Source organism: Vicugna pacos, chromosome X (genome assembly GCF_048564905.1).
Source record: "Vicugna pacos chromosome X, VicPac4, whole genome shotgun sequence".
Classification (NCBI taxonomy): Eukaryota; Metazoa; Chordata; class Mammalia; order Artiodactyla; family Camelidae; genus Vicugna; species Vicugna pacos.
In genome coordinates this window covers 39,980,517-39,998,415 of record NC_133023.1, presented here as the reverse complement: position 1 = coordinate 39,998,415, position 17,899 = coordinate 39,980,517, and the positions used below count along the sequence as shown (strand labels likewise).

Genomic DNA, 17,899 nt, shown 5'->3' with positions numbered 1-17,899 from the left:
CCAAAATGTCTTTACCTTAGGAATATAACGTTGGCTTAAAACATGGAAACGTACCACTGTAATTCAACACATTAACTGACTGACAGAGAGAAAAAAATCTTACGATCTCAATAAATGTACTTCTAGTGTTTGATCAAATTCGACATACATTCAAGATGAATACTCTAAGCAAACTAAGAATAAATGAATTTACCCTGACAAAGTGTATCTGCCGAAAAAGGCACATTAAACATCATGGTGAAATGTTGAAAATTTTCCATTTCTCATCTGGGCTAAGACAAGGATGTCCACTATCACCAGTTCTATTGACCAGAATTGTAGTGGAGGGTCTGCCCGATGACATAAAATGGGAAAAGGAAATAAAAGCTATACTGTTTACAATGGCAGGAACAAAACTGTTATTCTTATTCAAAGATGATATGATTTGCATGTTGAAAATTATCTAAAGATAAACCTTAGGAATTAAACATACTTAGCAAGATTGCTGGGTAGAAAAAAAAAAGCAATATACAAAAATTATGTCTCTCTACACTAGACCAAACAAAATATAAAATTTCCAAACACCGTACAATTTTCAACAGCATCAAATACCTAGGAATAAATTTAACAAAAGATGTGCAAGAATCCTTTGGACAAAACTGCAAAACTTTATTGAGAGAATTTGAACAGGTACATTTCCAACACAATAACAGCCTACATGGTTACAGCTTGTCTTCGTTTAAACCTGTGGTTTCCCTTCACCTGTAAGATAACATAACATTTGGATATATTAGTTAAAATTTTATTTAGATGGCACTAAAGCATACAGAGGACACCACAGTTTCAGTTTTATAACATGGACTAAAACCAGAACCCTAAGGGTGACCCTTGGCTTATATCCAGTTAAACCTCTGCAGAGACTCTGAAGGTAGACTTTCAGACACATTAACAATATTTGCTAAACACATCACTCTTTCTAGTGGTACAGAGAAACAAGTCGACTGTTCAACTTCAGAACTCACTAAACCCAATGCTTCTGTTGCGAGGTAGTTTTAAGTGGAAAGCAACATTTTTTTATACTTTTAGTAAAAATCAAAACAAATGAAACACCTAGGAAACAGAAGGAATTTTTAAAATTTCCTATAAATGCGTTGACTTGAATAACATTCTGAATATAGGATATCTAAAACAGTAACATCACACTTAGAATTGCTTAAATGAAATAAATAGAAAAGGCTAGTATTGCATTTGTTTCGGCTCCGTCTGTGGAAAAGTGCAAAACTGTTTCTAGGAGCTAGCGTAAGTCACCCTTATGCGGTAGTAGGTTCACCATTTGTCCCTGTTTTCATCCATACTCCTGCTGTAATTATGAACGGTGGATCTTTACATTCTTAAAAGCACTCCAGTTTATATAATGTCTGACATAGTTACACTAGTTTTAAGTCAGTACCATCAAAGGTAACATCAAATTGTGAAGGAAAATAGTACCGTTTCTCACAGCCTGGAACAAAGACAGAAAGTGGGGTGAAAAAAGGGAAAAACCTGGAAAGCCATATGTACACATAGAAAGGTAAAGAGAGACAGATAATATACTCCATATCTGTTCGCGTCTTTTTCGTGTTTCTTAAGACTCTCTTTCCTTTTCCCTTAGGTCTACACTTTTTTGACCTTTGATGATTTTTTATATTGGACGCACATGTAATTTATAATCTTTTCCTTTTTTAATAGCATATGTGTTGAAGGCTATGATCTTCCCATGAGTATATTTTAACTACATTCAATAGGTTCCTGAAAGTAGCCTGAAAACTATCTTTTAATGTAAAGAGTTTGGAATGGGCCAGGAATGCAATGAAAGGTAGTTTACTTCCTAAGCATCAAGTGCTTCCTTTAAATTCAGAAGCTATGTAATTAATAGTTGGTAATCTGCAAAACACACACGTAAGAACACTTAACTTGATTACTCAGGAAGTACTTCCGTTACGGTCTTTGCGTTTCAATCTTACCCACCTGATACCTCGGGACGCAAAATTTTCATGCCACATGTCACATGGTTAGAGATGATTATATCATAGTGCCTACATTTTCTTAGGAAGACTGGCTCATTAAGACTGACAGTGGGCAGTGGGGGTAGAAAGCGTGCTAAGCATATGCATCTTGCACCCGCCTTGAGTATCGCTGACTATCTGCACTTTCTCTGTCTGATCAGACATAGAGACTAGAAACTAGATTATCTCTTGAAATGTTAGTAGTTAGCCATTTGAGGCTTCATTTGGGGAAGGATTTAAAATGCAACTGTTCACATTTTTGTCCATTATATATCAATAAAAACTGGAAGGAAAAAAAGACAAAATGCAATTGTCTTTTGAGAGCCAGAGATTTCAGAATTTGGCAGAATCTGAGGACGGGCATTCACAACTCCAACAGAGAAACAACCGTCAAGCAAAGTGTTCGTTTTCTTAGTAGTGAGGAAACCTCCATTCAGGTGTTGTAACTTGACTCAGGTCAGAGTTTGATGATTTATCATAAATAAAATCATGTATTGTTTTGTGTGTTCAATGCAACAGAAACAGAGTATGCAAAAATCAGACCTGAAAATGATTTTTAAATATCTGATTTGAATTCACTATTTTTATAAGAGCAAAGATGGGTTTAGAAGTTAAGGGATTGGCCCAGAGTCACAGAAATTGGGTTAGAGCTGGTACTGGAACCTACTTCAAGGCTTCAGCATATGTCATACAAACTGATGTGTGTTACAAATGCACTACGTGTATGTTAAACGCAGAACTCTACAAACGCATATGAAAATTAGCAACTGTTGGTTAAAGGACTCATACTTAAAAGTAAGAAAATATTTTCATCTTTTATAATCCAGTATGGCTTTAACAAATTCGTTTCTATACCTGATAGTCCAGTAAGTCAGGCACTTAAGGTCGAAACTACATTTCAAATCACCTTTATAAGTGAACTGTGTTATAAAGAAACAGTACTGTTACCCCTGTATCGTTAAAAATAGTATATTGTGGAAACAGACACCCTATAATTTGCACACTTAATGGAGAACATACCTGCTCCTGGTATTTTAAAAGGGCTCTGGCTTTGGCAGTCTCTTCCCATCGACACCACGATCATGCTCATGCCCAGTCTCTGGCTTAGCCACTTCGCGTTGATCAGCTTCTGGGACAGGCCCTTGAAAATAAAACGTTGGTCAATTTAAGAAGTGAATCATGAGATATGAATAAGAGTTGATAATATTCACTCCTTCAGTGTTCACGAAATAAAATCTTAGGCTCGTGTGGAAACAAATGTGATGCTGAAGAACCACAAGAGCATTATTTTAGGAGTCTGTTACCAGAAACTAAGAAACCAGGGTTTCATTATCCTCTTCCTTTCCCAAGACCGCCCTCACACAACTTAGGTGCTCCCTTTGTACCTGTCTGTGTTATACGTGTGACTGTACTTATCAGTGATTTGTTTGGGTCTCTGACTAGACTGTGAGCTCAAGGTTGAAACCATGTCTCTCAGTTTACTCAGCATGTTACACGGAATGATTAAACACTAAGTGTTGAGGAGGGGAAAAAGACTCAAACAATACCTCAAATTGATTAACATTCTGCAAACCAACTGCTGTATCCTCTTCAAAAATGTCCGTGTCATGAACGACAGAAAAACTGAAGAATTATTCCAGACTAAAGAAGACTAAATAGACATGACAACTAAATGCAATGCATGATCCTGCACTGGACTCTGGATCAAGAGCAAAATTCTATCAAGGGAACTATAGGGACGACTGGGGAAATCTGAGTATACACTGAGAAAATTTTAATGACTGCATTTTCCTATGGTCGAATTTCCCGATTTAGGACAGTGATTAGCCAAGAGAATGACTTTTTCTTTCTTCTAAGGCTATCTATCTATCTATCTATCTATATATATATATATATACACTAATGTACTTAGGCTAAAGGGTCATAACAGTTGAAACTTTATCTAAATGACTCAGTATTAATAATAACAAACGTATCAATAAGTGTGTATGTGTGTGTATACATATACACACACGGGGAGGGGAGAGGGAAGAGGATATGAAACCAATGTGGTAAAAATTTAATACTTGGTAAATTGAGGTGAAAATAGATGAGTTAACTGTACTATTCTTGCAACTTTTCTGTAAATTTTATGTTTTTGGGGAATATAAAGGAAAAATTAAAGTGAATACCTGACAACTGCGTTGAACTTGAGGAAGACAAGAGGTTTTTTTTTTTATTTTTGGCAGGGGGGAGGTAATTAGGCTTCTTTATTTATTCTTAGAGGAGGTACTGGGGATTGAACCCAGGACCTCATGCAGGCTAAGCATGTGCTGTATCACTTGAGCTATATCCTCCCCCCTACTGAAGAAATAGAACGAAGCTGGATGAATAACTCCCCCAAACCTCAGACAAGAATACTGGGCTACAGGAATCGAAACAACATGCTATTGGCATAAAAACAGACACGTGGATCAATGGAACAGAACAGAGAGCCCAGAAATAAACCTACACACTTATGGTCAATTAATCTTTGACAAAGAAGGCAAGAATATACAGTGGAGAAAAGACGGCCTCTTCAGCTAGTGGTGTTGGGGAAGCTGGACAGCCACACGTAAATCAACGATGTTACAGAACACCCTCACCGTGTACACAAAAATAAACTCAAAGTGGCTTAAAGACTTAAACATAAGACAAAACACTATAAACCTCCTAGAAGAAAACATACACAAACATTCCCAGACATAAATCTTAGCAATGTTCTCCTAGGAGATGCAACCCAGGCAACAGAAAAAAAAAGGAAATATAAACAAATGGGATCGAACGAAACATACAAGATTTTGTACAGCAAAGGAAACTTATGGACTGGTAGAAAATGTTTGCAAACAATGTGACTGACAAGGACTTAATTTCCAGAATATATAAAGAGTCCATACAACTCAATAACAAAAAAACCCAAACAACTCAATCAAGAAATGGGCAGAAGGCCTAAACAAACATTTCTCCAATGAAGACATACAAATACAAAGCCGATAGGTATGAGAAGAATGCTAAATGTTGCTAATTATCAGAGAAATGCAAATTAAACCTACAGTGAGGTGTCATCTCACACCAGTCAAAATGATCATCATTCAAAAGTCCACAAATGATAAATGCAGCAGGTTGTGTAGACAAAAGGGAACCCTCCTCACCTGCTGGTGGGACTGTAATTTGATGCAGCCACTATGGAAAACAGTATGGAGATTCCACATAGAATTAAAAACAGACTTACCCTATGATACAGCAATCCCACTCCTGGGCATATATTCGAAGGAAACTCTATTTTGGAAACACACACCCCGATGCTCATAGGCGCACTACTTACAACAGCCAAGACATGGAAGCAGCCTAAATGTCCATCGACAGATGATTAGAAAAGAAGATGTTCTATATGTACACAATGGAATACTACTCAGCGCAAAAAAACCTGAAATAATGTCATATGCAGCAACATACGTGGCCCTGGAGAATGTCATTCCAAGTGAAGTAAGCCAGAAAGGGACAGAGAAATATCATATGATATCACTGATATGTGGAATCTTTTAAAAATGACATGAATGAGCTTATTTACAAAACAGAAACAGACAGACATAGAAAACAAACTAATGGTTACCATGGGGAAAGGCGAGGTGGAGGGATAAACTGGCAGTTTTGGATTTCCAGATATTAACTACTACATATAAATAAAACAGATAAACAGGGTCCTACTATACAGCACAGGGAACTATGCTCAGTGCTTTTTAATAGCCTATAATGAAAAAATGTGAAAACTTATATACATAGCTGAATCACTATGCTTTACAACAGAAGTTAACACAATGTCACAAATCGATTACACTTCAATTAAAAAAAATGAAAGCTATATTTAGGTCAAAAGGTCCTCTATGCAACATTCCACAAATGAAACCCATGTAGAAAAGAGTACCAAAATTAATAGCAAAATTATTTACTAATAACAGCAAATATAGTGTCTAGCAGTGAGCATAAAGGAAATGGGGTCGAAAGAAATGAATCGACATAGTTGTCTGTTACATTCTAGAATCCTTTAACAGTGGCCTGAGTTATACAAATGTTTTGTTTCCAAATACTAGACATCCAGGAAAAATAATTTGTCTCATGTTGATCGGAATAACTCAGCTTTGGATTTTTCTAACCATAGAAGGACTTAACCACCTTTTAAAAGGTGGATTAAGATCATATAAAACCAGCTACTTGTACGCAAGTATCCTAAATTATCTCACCTTTATCAAACTTACCATTTAAAAATATCAATTAAAGAAACAGTGGCCATCATTCATGATTCATTTCTGATGCCTCTATCCAACTCCACTGAACTATCTTCTCCTGGGCCAAAACTGAGCTAAATCATAGTACAGTCATCTGAGTTTTAAGCAGAATCATTCACCATTATTTACGATAAAATAGGTGGCAGGAAGACACAAATTTTGGCGTGAAATACAAATTTTGTATTCAATAGTCAACTGCTCTCTGATAAACAAGATCCGTGTGCCTCAGTTTTCTCATTTATAAAGAAGGGGGAAATTTATTCTACTGAAGGATTGCCCTAAGATGCAAACTACACTCTCTTCACTTTTCCAGTCAATTCTCAGGCAGCGTTTGAGATCCCTTTCTGCTGTTTCCCTTCCTTCTCTTATTGGCATCTCAACATGCATGAGACATACACATACACACACACGCACATACACACACACACACACACACATCCCCACAAGACGCATTCCTCGTTCCTTTTCCTTCACCTTCAACTGCAGGTGCTCCTTCATCCTCTTTGGCTTTACCAGGTCTAAAGTCCTGACTTGAAGTTGGTGGCTCCCATCCTTGAGTTTGCTTATCACCGTGGGCCTAAACAGATGTGTGTGCAAATTAAAAAGTTCAGTTACTAACACATGCCAACAATATAAATATACACAATACACAGATATATTTGACTGTCAGTAAATCAAAACATATTTCTCCAATACTATTGGGTATAATTTTTCTTCATAAACTTACTTTTCCCACGGTGATGCTACTCCAAGGAAAGTGACTAGCACTTTGGAAGCTATTTTAATCTATGTTGGGAGGGATGTGTGTGATCAGTTGTTAATAAGCATGAGAAGGAAGGCATCAGTTATATTCCCTGGGAATATAACAGCATGCATCCAGGCAACACCAGAACGTCATCCTCCTGGATCAACGTTCTGTACCACACAGAAGACCTTTCAAGGTGTATCTGTATTGGTTCCACAACTTGTCACAAAAATTAATTTCTACTAATAGAAAACATCAAAAATTTTTTTATTTATTAATGGAGGTAATGGGGATTGAACCCAGGGTGTTTTCCATGTTAAGCACACACTCTACCACTGAGCTATACCACTCCCCCCCGAAAAAAAAATCAGTTGTTAAAACACTTACAACCACAGGCTGAACTGGATTGACAAATGCTTGATCATAACTTCTTTTCCTAGGTCTGTATGTTGACTTTACTCTCCGAAAGATATTTCCCACTGAAAATAAAATATTGTGCTTTGGAAAATGCATTTAAGAGGGTAATTATATCTGAACACTTCCATGGCCAAATGGTGATGCACACTAATTTTTGAATTTTGAAAATAAGTCTCAGGTAATTTAATTGTGTGTGCTTTCCAATCATACCACATCTGGCAACTTGTAAAAGCAATTGTTTATGTCATGCCCAAGCTGACAGAAAAATCACCATAAGACACATGGGAAAAGACAAGAAAAGATTTCCAAAAGGGTTGGGTTTCACAATGTGATTCACCATCATGGAGATATTTAAGAAAATACCACTACAGTAAATGGCTATTTATCAAAAAGTGGAAAGACAACAAGTGTTGGGGAGGATGTGGAAAAAAGGAAACACTTGCGCACTGTGGCTGGGAATGCAAGTTCCTGCAGCCACTGTGGAAACAGTAGAGGTGTCTCAAAAAACTACAAATAGAACTACCATAATGACTTAGCAATTCCACTCCTGAGTATCTATTGAAAAGAAAGAAAAACACTAATTCAAGAAGATACGTGCACCCCAATGTTCATACCAGCACTACTTACAACTGCCAAGATACGGAAGCTACCTCAATGTTATCAACAGACAAAGGGATAAAGAAGATGTGGTATATATATGGAGAGAGAGAGAGAGAAAGAGAGGGAGACAATGGAATACTACTCATCAATAAAAAATGAAATAATGTCATATGCAGCAACATAGATGGCCCAGGAGAATGTCATTCCAAGTGAAGTAAGCCAGAAACAGAAAGAAAAATATAATATGATATCACTGATATGTGGAATCTTTTTAAAATGACATAAATGAGCTTATTTACAAAACAAAAACAGACTCACAGACATAAAAAACAAACATATGGTTACCACGGGGAAAGGCGAGGTGGAGGGATAAACTGGGAGTTCCGGATTTGCAGATGGTAACTACTATATATAAATAAAACAGGTAAACAAGGTCCTACTGTACAGCACAGGGAACTATACTCAATACTTTGTAATAGCTTATAATGAAAACATATGAAAACTTATATACATAACTAAATCACTATGCTTTATACCAGAAATTAGCACAACATTGCAAATCGACTACATTTCAATTAAAATAAATTAAAGCTATATATATGTCCAAAGGTCCTGTATGTAACATTCCACAAATGAAACCCATGTAGGAGAAAAGTACCAAAATTAATAGCAAAATTATTTATGAATAACGCCAAATATAGGGTCTAGCAGTGAGCATAAAGGAAATGGGGTAGAAATAAATGAACTGGCATCGTTGAGAGTTACAATCTGGAATCCTTCAACAGTGGCCTAAGTTATATAAATGTTTGTTTCAAAATATTCCATATCCAGGAAAAATAATTTGTCTCATGTTAAACGGAATAATTCAACTTTGGATTTTTCTAACCATAGAAGGATATGACCACCATTTAAAAGCTGCATTAAAGTCATATAAAACCAGCTACGTGTATGCCAGTATCCTGAATTATCCAGCTTTTATCAAACTGACCATACAAAAACATCAATTAAAGAAACAGTGGCCATCATTCATGATTCATTTCTCAACTCTTTATCCTTCTCCATTGAACTATCGACTCCTGGGCAAAAACTGAGCTAAATTATAGTACTGAGTTTTAAGCAAAATCATTCACCTTTTTTTATGATAAAATAGGTGGCAGGAAGACACAAATTTTGGCATGAAAGACAAATTTAGTATTCAATACTCAACTGCTCTCTGATAAAAAAGATCCGTGTGCCTCAATTTCTCATTTATAAACGGGGGAATATTTATTCTAGTGAAGGATTGCCCTAAGATGCAAACTACACTCTCTTCACTTTTCCAGTCAATTCTCAGGGAGTGTTTGAGATCCCTTTCTGCTGTTTCCTTTCCTTCTGTTATTGGCATCTCAACATGCATGAGACAACACACCCACACACACACACACACACACACACACACACACACACACACACGAGGCATTCCTCTTCTCTTCCCCTTCACCTTCAACTGCAGATGCTCCTTCATCCTCTTTTGCTTCACCAGGTTTAATGTCCTGACTTGAAGTTGGTGGCTCCCATTCTTGAGGTTGCTTATCACCGTGGGCCTACACATATATGTGTGTAAATTAAAAAGTTTTGTTACTGACACATGCCAACAATATAAATATACACAATACACAGATATATTTAATATCTGTAAATCGAAAGATATTTCTCCAATATTATTGGGTATAATTTTTCTTCATAAACTTATTTTTCCCATAGTGATGCTACTCCAAGGAATGTTACAAGCACTTGGGAAGCTATTTTAATCTATGTTGGGAAGGATGTGTGCAATCGGTTGTTAATAAGCATGAGAAGGAAGTCATCAGTTATATTCCCTGGGAATATAACAGCATGCATCCAGGCAACACCAGAATGTCATCCTTCTAGATCAACGTTCTGTATCACACAGAAGGCCTTTCAAGGTATCTGTATTAGTTCCACAACTTATCACAGAAATTAATTTCTACAAATAAAAAAAACAAATGTTTTATTTATTCATTAATGGAGGTAATGGGGATTGTACGCAGGACGTTGTACATGTTAAGCACACACTCTACCACTGAGCTATACCACTCCCCCAGAAAAAAAGATCATTGTTAAAACACTTACAACCACAGGCACAACTGGATTGACACATGCTTGATCATAACTTCTTTTCCTAGGTCTGTATGTTGACTTTACTCTCCGAAAGATATTTCCCACTGAAAATAAAATACTGTGCTTTGGAAAATACATTTAAGAGAATAATTATATTTCAATACTTCAGTGGCCAAAAGGTGATGCAACCTAATTTTTGAATATTGAGAATAAGTCTCACGGTAATTTAATTGTGTGTACTTGCCAATCACACCACATCTGGCGACTTGCAAAAGCAATTCTTTATGTCATGCCCAAGCTGACAGAAAAATCACCATAAGGCACATGGGAAAAGACAATAAAACATTTATGAAAGGGTTGAGTTTCACAACATGATTCACCATCATGGAGATATTTAGGAAAATGCTACTAGAGAAAATGGCTATTATCAAAAAGTCAAAAGACAACATGTCCTCAACAGGATGTGGAAAAAAGGAAATCCTTGCCTACTGTGGCTGGGAATGTAAATTGCTGCAGCCACTGTGGAAACCATAGAGATGTCTGAAAAAAAGACAGAACTACAGAATGACTTAGTGATTCCACCACTGAGTATCCATTGAAAAGAAAGAAAAACACTAATTAAAAAAGATACATGCACCCCAGTGTTCCTATCAGCACTACTTACAACTGCCGAGATATGAAAGCTACCTCAGTGTCCATCAACAGACAAAGGGATAACAAAGATGTAGTACATGGAATACTACTCAGCAAGAAAAAATGAAATAATGTCACATGCAGCAACGCAGATGGCCCTGGAGAATGTCATTCCAAGTGAAGTAAGTCAGAAAGAGAAAAAAAAATACCATATGATATCACTTATATATGGAATCTGAAAAAATAACACAAATGTGCTCATTTACAAAACAAAAACTGACTCACAGACATAGAAAACAAGCTTATGATTTCCATGGGGAAAGACGAGGTGGAGGGATATACTGGGAGTTCTGGATTTGCAGACAATAACTACTATATATAAATGAAACAGATGAACAAGGTCCTAATGTACAGCACAGGCAATTATATTCAATGCTTTGTAATAGTCTATAATTAAAAAATACGAAAATTTATATACATAACTAAATCACTAGGCTTCACACCAGAAATTAACACAACTTTGCAAATCGATTACACTTCAATTAAAAAGAAAAACTAATGCTATATTTAGGTCCAAAGGTCCTCTATGCAACATTCCACAAGTGAAACCCATGTAGAAAAAAGTACCAAAATTAATAGCAAAATTATTTATGAGTAACAGCATATACACTGTCTAGCAGTGAGCATAAAGGAAATCAGATAGAAAGAAATGAATCAGCATTGTTGTCAGTTACAGTCTAGAATCATTTAACAGTGGCTGGAGTTATGTAAATGTTTTGTTTCAAAACACTAGATATCCAGGAAAAGTAATTTGTCTCATGTTAATCTTAAAATAATTAATCTTTTGATTTTTCTGACCATAGAAGTATACACCCACCTTTTAAAAGCTGCATTAATTTTATATAAAAGCAGCTACTTGCATGCCAGTATCCTGAATTACCCAGCTTTTATCTAATTTACCATTTAAAAATATCAATTAACAGTGGCCATCATTCATGATTCATTTCTGAAGTCTCCATCCTGCTCCACTTGACCTATCTACTCCAGGGCCAAAACGGAGCAGAATTATAGTACACACATTTGAGTTTTAAGCAAAATCATTCACCTTTTCTTTACACTGACATAGGTTGCAGTAAGACACAAACTTTGGAATGAAATACAAATTTTGTCATCAAGAGTCAAGTGCTCTCTATTAAACACGATCCCTGAGTTTCAATTTTTGCATTTATAAAATGGAGGAAATTTATTCTAGCGAAGGATTGGCCGAAGCTGCAAACTATACTCTCTTCAATTTTCCAGCCAATTTTCAGGCAGTGTTTGGAATCCATTTCTACTGTTTTCTTTCTTTCTCTTATTGGCATATCACCATGTATGAGACATACACATACACAACACACGCACACACACACACCCCCAAAAGAGGCATTCCTCTTCCATTTCCCTTCACCTTGAAATGAAGATGCTCCTTCATCCTTTTCCTCTTCACCAGGTCTAATGTCCTGACTTGTAGTTGGTGGCTCCGATTCTTCAGGTTGCTTATCACCGTGGGCCTACACACATGTGTGTGCAAATAAAAAGTTTTGTTACCATTACATGTCAACGAAATAAATATACAGAATACAGAGATATATTTGACTATAAGCAAATCTAAAATTACTTCTTCAATACTAGTTGGTATACTTACTTTTAATAAACTTACTTTTCCAACAGAGACGCTACTCTAAGAAAAGTTACAAGGATTTTGGAAGCTATTTTACTCAATGCTGGGAGGGATGTGTGAACTCATTGTTTATAAGTATGGGAAGGAAGTCATCAGTTATATTCCCAGGGAATATAACAGCATCCATCAAGACAACATCAGAATGTCGTCTTCCTGGATCAACGTTCTGTATCACACAGAAGACCTTTCAAAGTGCGTCTGTGTTAGTTGAACATCTTTTCACAAAATATAATTCCTATTAATAAAAACATCAAATGTTCATTCATTTATTGATGGAAGTACTAGGGACTGAACCCAGGACATTGTACATATTAATCACCCACTCTACCACTGAGCTATACCCCTCCCCCACCAAAAAAATCAACTGTTAAAACACTTACAACCGCAGGCTCAACAGGATTGTCACATTGTTCATCATGACCCCGTTTCTTAGGTTTGTATGTTGACTTTCTGCTCCAACTCATATTTCCCACTGAAAATAAAATATCGTGATTTGGAAAATGCATTTAGTAGAATAAATATAATTGAACACTTCCATGCCCAAATGGTGATGCACACTGATTTTTGAATATTGAAAATACTTTGAAAATAAGTCTGAAAGTAACTTTATTCTGTGTGCTTCCCAATCACACAAAATGTGGAAACTTGCAAAAGCAATTGTTTATGTCATGCCCAAGCTGACAGGAAAATCAACATAAGGCACCTGGGAAGAGAAGAGCACATTTCTGAAAGAGTTTGCTTTCACAAGCTGATTGACCATTATAGAGATACTTATGAAAATACCACTAGAGAAAACGGCTATTATTAAAAAGTCAAAAGTCAACATGTGTTGGGGAGGATGTGGGAAAAAGGAAACCGTTACACACTGTAGCTAGAAATGTAAATTGCTGCAGCCACTGTGGAAACAGTAAAGGGGTCTCAAAAAATACAAATAGAACTACCATAATGACATAGCAACTCCACTCCTGGGTATCTATTGAAAAGAAAGAAAAACACTATTTCAAAAAGATACATGCACCCCAATGTTCATGCCAGCACTACTTACAACTGCCAAGTATAGAAGCAACATAAATGTCCATCAACAGACAAATGGATAAAGGAGACGTTGCACACACACACATACATAAAATGGAATACTACTCAGACATGAAGAAGAACAAACCTTTGCCATTTGCAATAATATGGATGGGATTGCAGCATGTTACGCTACGTGAAATAAGTTAAACAATGAAAGATAAATCCTGTATGATATCGCTTACATGTGGAATCTAGAAAATAGAACGACTCAATATAAAAAGAACACTATATTCACCAAAATAGAGAAAAACTCGTGGTTACTAGTGCAGAGAAGGAGTGGTAGATGGGCAAGGTACAGGGGGAGGAGTAAGAGCTACAAATTATTAGCTATAAAATAAGCTACAAGGACATATTGCACAACACGAGGAATACAGTCAATATTCTATAATAACTTTAAATACACTATAAATTTTAAAAATATGCTTGACTATATTTTACACCGATAACTTAGCAAATACTTGCATCCCCTATGCTTATATTAAAAGAAAAAGAAATTACCACTAGAGGATTAATACTTGAGTAACTACCATTTTTGGCACACTTTCATTTATTAAGGCCTTTCTCGGTCCCCCCTCAATGACATTTTATTGAAACACAAAGCCACACTTGTTCTTTTTCTGCACTGAAACGGCAGGGTTGACTGGTGGCAATAAAAACTCTGTGTAGCACTGTCTTACCTGGCACGATGCTCAGTGCACTACAAATCTCAGGACACAGTCAAAACCACACATCCGTCCGTTTCTAGGCTTTTCCTTTACCGTCACCTTGTCCCCTGTCCCTACCCAGGGGCCCCAGTGGCGACTTTGGATTCTCTGCACTGTCGGCAGTTTCAGTGTCTCCAGGACACAGATTCCACAAATAATGCCCTCAAGGCTCACCCCATCTTCACCCGACTCCCTGCCGTCCGCCTCCCACTGTCCCCCTGTTCCCACTGCCACCTCGACAGCCATGGCGGCAGTGACACCTGTGAGAAGGACGACGACCTCGAAAACCGTTCTCCTCCAAAGCCACAGATCGCACCGCCAGAAGCCCGCTGACTCCCACTCATACGCACGCACACTTAGACTCCCGGCAGGACGGATCTGTGACCTAACAGGTGATTGCAGCTGAGTAAAAACAGCCCAGTCGGTGAGACTCCATTCACACAGCCCAGCACCCGCAACGCACTGCACACGCTGCACGACGAGGGACGGGGAGGCGAGCAGTAACGAGCATGCGCACCATCTCCCTCTTGTGCCACGTGGGCCGGTTTCCCCGCCCTCCACGGGACCCCACCAGGATTCCCGGATCTCTGCTCTGTGGACAGTTCCTGGTGCCTCCACGGCTCAGATAACTCAAATAACACCCCCAAGAGTCACCCCATCTTCATCTGACCCCCACCCCTCAACCGCCCACCATCTTTCCTTGTCCCAGCCCTGCCACCACGACAGCAATGGCTGTCGCCACATCTGTGAGGACAATCACCTCGAGGACCCTCCTCCTCAGAGGCCACAGATTGCACAACGACCCCCCGCAGCCCCGATCCATGCAAAGCCTGCTAGCTCCCCATCACACTCACGCACCCTTAAACTCCCGGCAGGACGGATCTGCGGACCTACCAGGAGATCGCAGCCGAGTAGAAACAACCCAGACGGTGAGACGCGATGTGCACAGCTCGGCACCCAGAACGCGTTGCACACGCTGCACGCCGAGGGCCGATGGAAAGGCGGGCAGCCCCGGGCATGCGCACTGTGTCTTGCCTCAGCCGCGTGAGCCGGTTTCCCCGCCCACTAGGGGACCCCACCGAGATTCCTGGATCTGTGCTCTGTGGCAGTTCTGGTGCCTTCAGGGCTCAGATATGCAAATAATGCCCCCAAGAGTCACCCCTCCCCTCCCCTGCCCACCGTCCTCCCTTGTTCCAAGCCCACCACGAAGACCAGGCCTGTGGTGGCTGCCAGTAGAATGCCTGCTAAAATAGATATGTCAATATACTCTATAGGATTTACGCAAGACACAGAATCATAACCTATTATTCAAAATGCCCAGCATATGATTAAAAATTACTCAGAATACTCAAGAACCTAAGAAAAAAGAACAACCATATGACCTAGCAATTCCACTCGTCGATATATATCCAAAAGGAAAAAAACCCAGTAACTCGAAAAGATACATGCACCCCAATGTTCAAAGCAGCACTATTTGCAACTGGGAAGATATGGAAGCAACCTAACTGTCCATCAACAAAGAGACAGAGAAGTGGTATATGTATACAATGGAATACTACCCAGCCATAAAAGAGAAGAAAACTATGCCATTTGCAATACTATGGATGGGCTTGCAGCATATGGACCTAAGTGAAATCAGTTAAACATACAAAGACAGATAATGTACGATATCACTTTTACGTGGAATCTGAAAAATACAACCAGTAAATATAACAGAAAAGGAGCGGATTCACACATACAGCGAACAAACTACCGGCTACTTAGGAGAAGGAAGGGAGGAGGGGTAATATACTGGGGGAGGAGTACGAACTACAAACTTGAGGTATAAAATAAACTACAGGGTTATATTGTACAACATGGCAAACAGCCAATATTCCATAATAACTATAAACAGACTAAAACCTTTAAAATTGTGGATGACTATATTGTACACCTGTAACTCACCTAATACCCTACATCAACTATACTTAATTTAAAGGAGAAAGAAATTACCACTAGAGAATTAATACTTGAGTAACTACCATTTTTGGCACACTTTCATTTATTAAGGCCTTTCTCGGTCCCCCCTCAATCACATTTTATTGAAACAAAAAGCCACACTTGTTCATTTACAAACTGTCTACGTCTATTGTTGAACTAAAATGGTAGCGTTGAGTGGTGGTAGTAAAAACTCTTGTATCACTCTCCTCCCTGGTACTCTGCTCGGGGCACTGCTAATTTCAGGACACAATCAAAATCAAACATCAGTCCATTTCTAGGCCTTTCTTTACCGGCAGCTTGCTCACTGCCCACTGTCTGGGGCCCCACTGCCTACTTCGGATCTGTGCCCTGTCGGCAGTTCTAGGGCCTCCGGGACCCAGATGCCTCAAATAATGCCCTCAAGTAGCAGCCCTTCATCACCTGTCTCCCTAGGCTGTACCTCCCACTGTTCCCCCATTCAAGCCACCACCTCGAGAGCCATGACGGCCGTGACACCTGTGAGAAGGACAATGACCTCGAGGACCCTTCTCCAAGGCCACAGATCGCACCGCTGGAAGCCCGCTGGCTCCCTCTCAGACGCACGCACACTTAAACTCCCGGCAGGATGAATCTGTGGACCTACCAGCTGATCTCAGCCGAGAAGAAACAGACCAGACTGTGAGACGCAATGCAAACAGCTTGACACCCAGAACGCGTTGACACACTGCATGCCCAGGGCGGATGGGAAGGTACACAGCCTCAGGCATGCGCACTGTATCTGGCCTGAGCCACGTGGGCCGGTTTCCCCGTCCCCCAAGGGACCCAACCAGGATTCCCGAATCTCTGCTCTGTGGACAGTTCCGGGGGCCTCCAGGGCTCAGATAACTCAAATAACACCCCCCAGAGTCACCCCATCTTCATGTGACCCCCACCCCTCAACCGCCCACCATGTTTCCTTCTCCCAGACCTGCCACCACGACAGTAATGGCTGTCGCCACACCTGTGAGGACAACGACCTCGAGGACCCACCTCTTCATAGTCCACAGATCGCACGACCATCTGCCGCCGCCCCATATCCACACAAAGACCACTAGCACCCCCTTACACGAATGCACACTTAAACTCCCGGCAGGACAGATCTGTGGACCTACCAGCTGATCGCAGCCGAGTAGAAACAGGCCAGACAGTGAGACGCGAGGCGCACAGTTCAGCACCCAGAATGCACTGCACACGCTACACGACAAGGGAAGATGGGAGGCGAACAGTAACGAACATGCGCACTGTCTCTCTCCTGTGCCGAATGGGCTGGATTCCCCACCTCCCATGGGACCCCACCAGGATTCCCGGATCTCTGCTCTATGGACACTTCCTGGCGCCTCCAGGGCTCAGATATGCAATTAACGCCCCCAAGAGTCACCCCTCCCCTCCACCGCCCACCGTCCTCCCTTGTCCCAGCCCACCATGAAGACGATGGCTGAGGTGGCTGCCAGTAGAATGCCTGCTGAAATAAATTGGCAATATACTCCATAGGATTTACACAAGATCAAGAATCTCGTAACCTAATATTCACAGTGTCCAGTATATGATTAAAAATT

At 39.5% G+C, this 17,899-nt stretch overlaps 1 protein-coding gene across 3 annotated transcripts; it reads right to left on the bottom strand.

Annotated features, from left to right (window-relative positions):
• Positions 1 to 624: 624 nt before the first annotated feature.
• LOC107034464 (uncharacterized) lies at positions 625 to 17,561 on the bottom strand. 3 transcript variants are annotated; one of them, XM_072956367.1, is made up of 9 exons: positions 17,456 to 17,561; positions 12,945 to 13,036; positions 12,292 to 12,394; positions 10,224 to 10,315; positions 9,571 to 9,673; positions 7,461 to 7,552; positions 6,803 to 6,905; positions 3,045 to 3,165; positions 625 to 741 (listed from the first exon to the last, which is right to left on the bottom strand). In XM_072956367.1, exons 2-8 carry the CDS (start codon positions 13,026 to 13,028, stop codon positions 3,059 to 3,061), a joined length of 684 nt encoding a protein of 227 aa, XP_072812468.1. In that variant the 5' UTR covers positions 13,029 to 13,036; positions 17,456 to 17,561; the 3' UTR covers positions 625 to 741; positions 3,045 to 3,058. The 3 variants fall into 3 exon arrangements, with proteins under 3 accessions (XP_072812468.1, XP_072812467.1, XP_072812469.1); XM_072956366.1 differs by lacking the exon at positions 17,456 to 17,561 and adding an exon at positions 16,948 to 17,108; XM_072956368.1 differs by lacking the exon at positions 17,456 to 17,561 and adding an exon at positions 14,700 to 14,812.
• Positions 17,562 to 17,899: the final 338 nt, after the last annotated feature.

What these genes read in the sequence shown, in the direction of transcription:
- LOC107034464 (XM_072956366.1), bottom strand. Translation starts at nt 17,071, where the DNA reads ATGCCTGAGGCTGTGTACCTTCCCATCCGCCCTGGGCATGCAGTGTGT. An exon ending in TTCTCGGCTGAGATCAGCTG is followed by an intron (nt 13,037 to 16,947) that starts GTAGGTCCACAG and finishes TTTTATTTTCAG; the next exon opens with TGGGAAATATGAGTTGGAGC. An exon ending in ATCCAGTTGTGCCTGTGGTT is followed by an intron (nt 9,674 to 10,223) that starts GTAAGTGTTTTA and finishes ATATATGTGTAG; the next exon opens with GCCCACGGTGATAAGCAACC.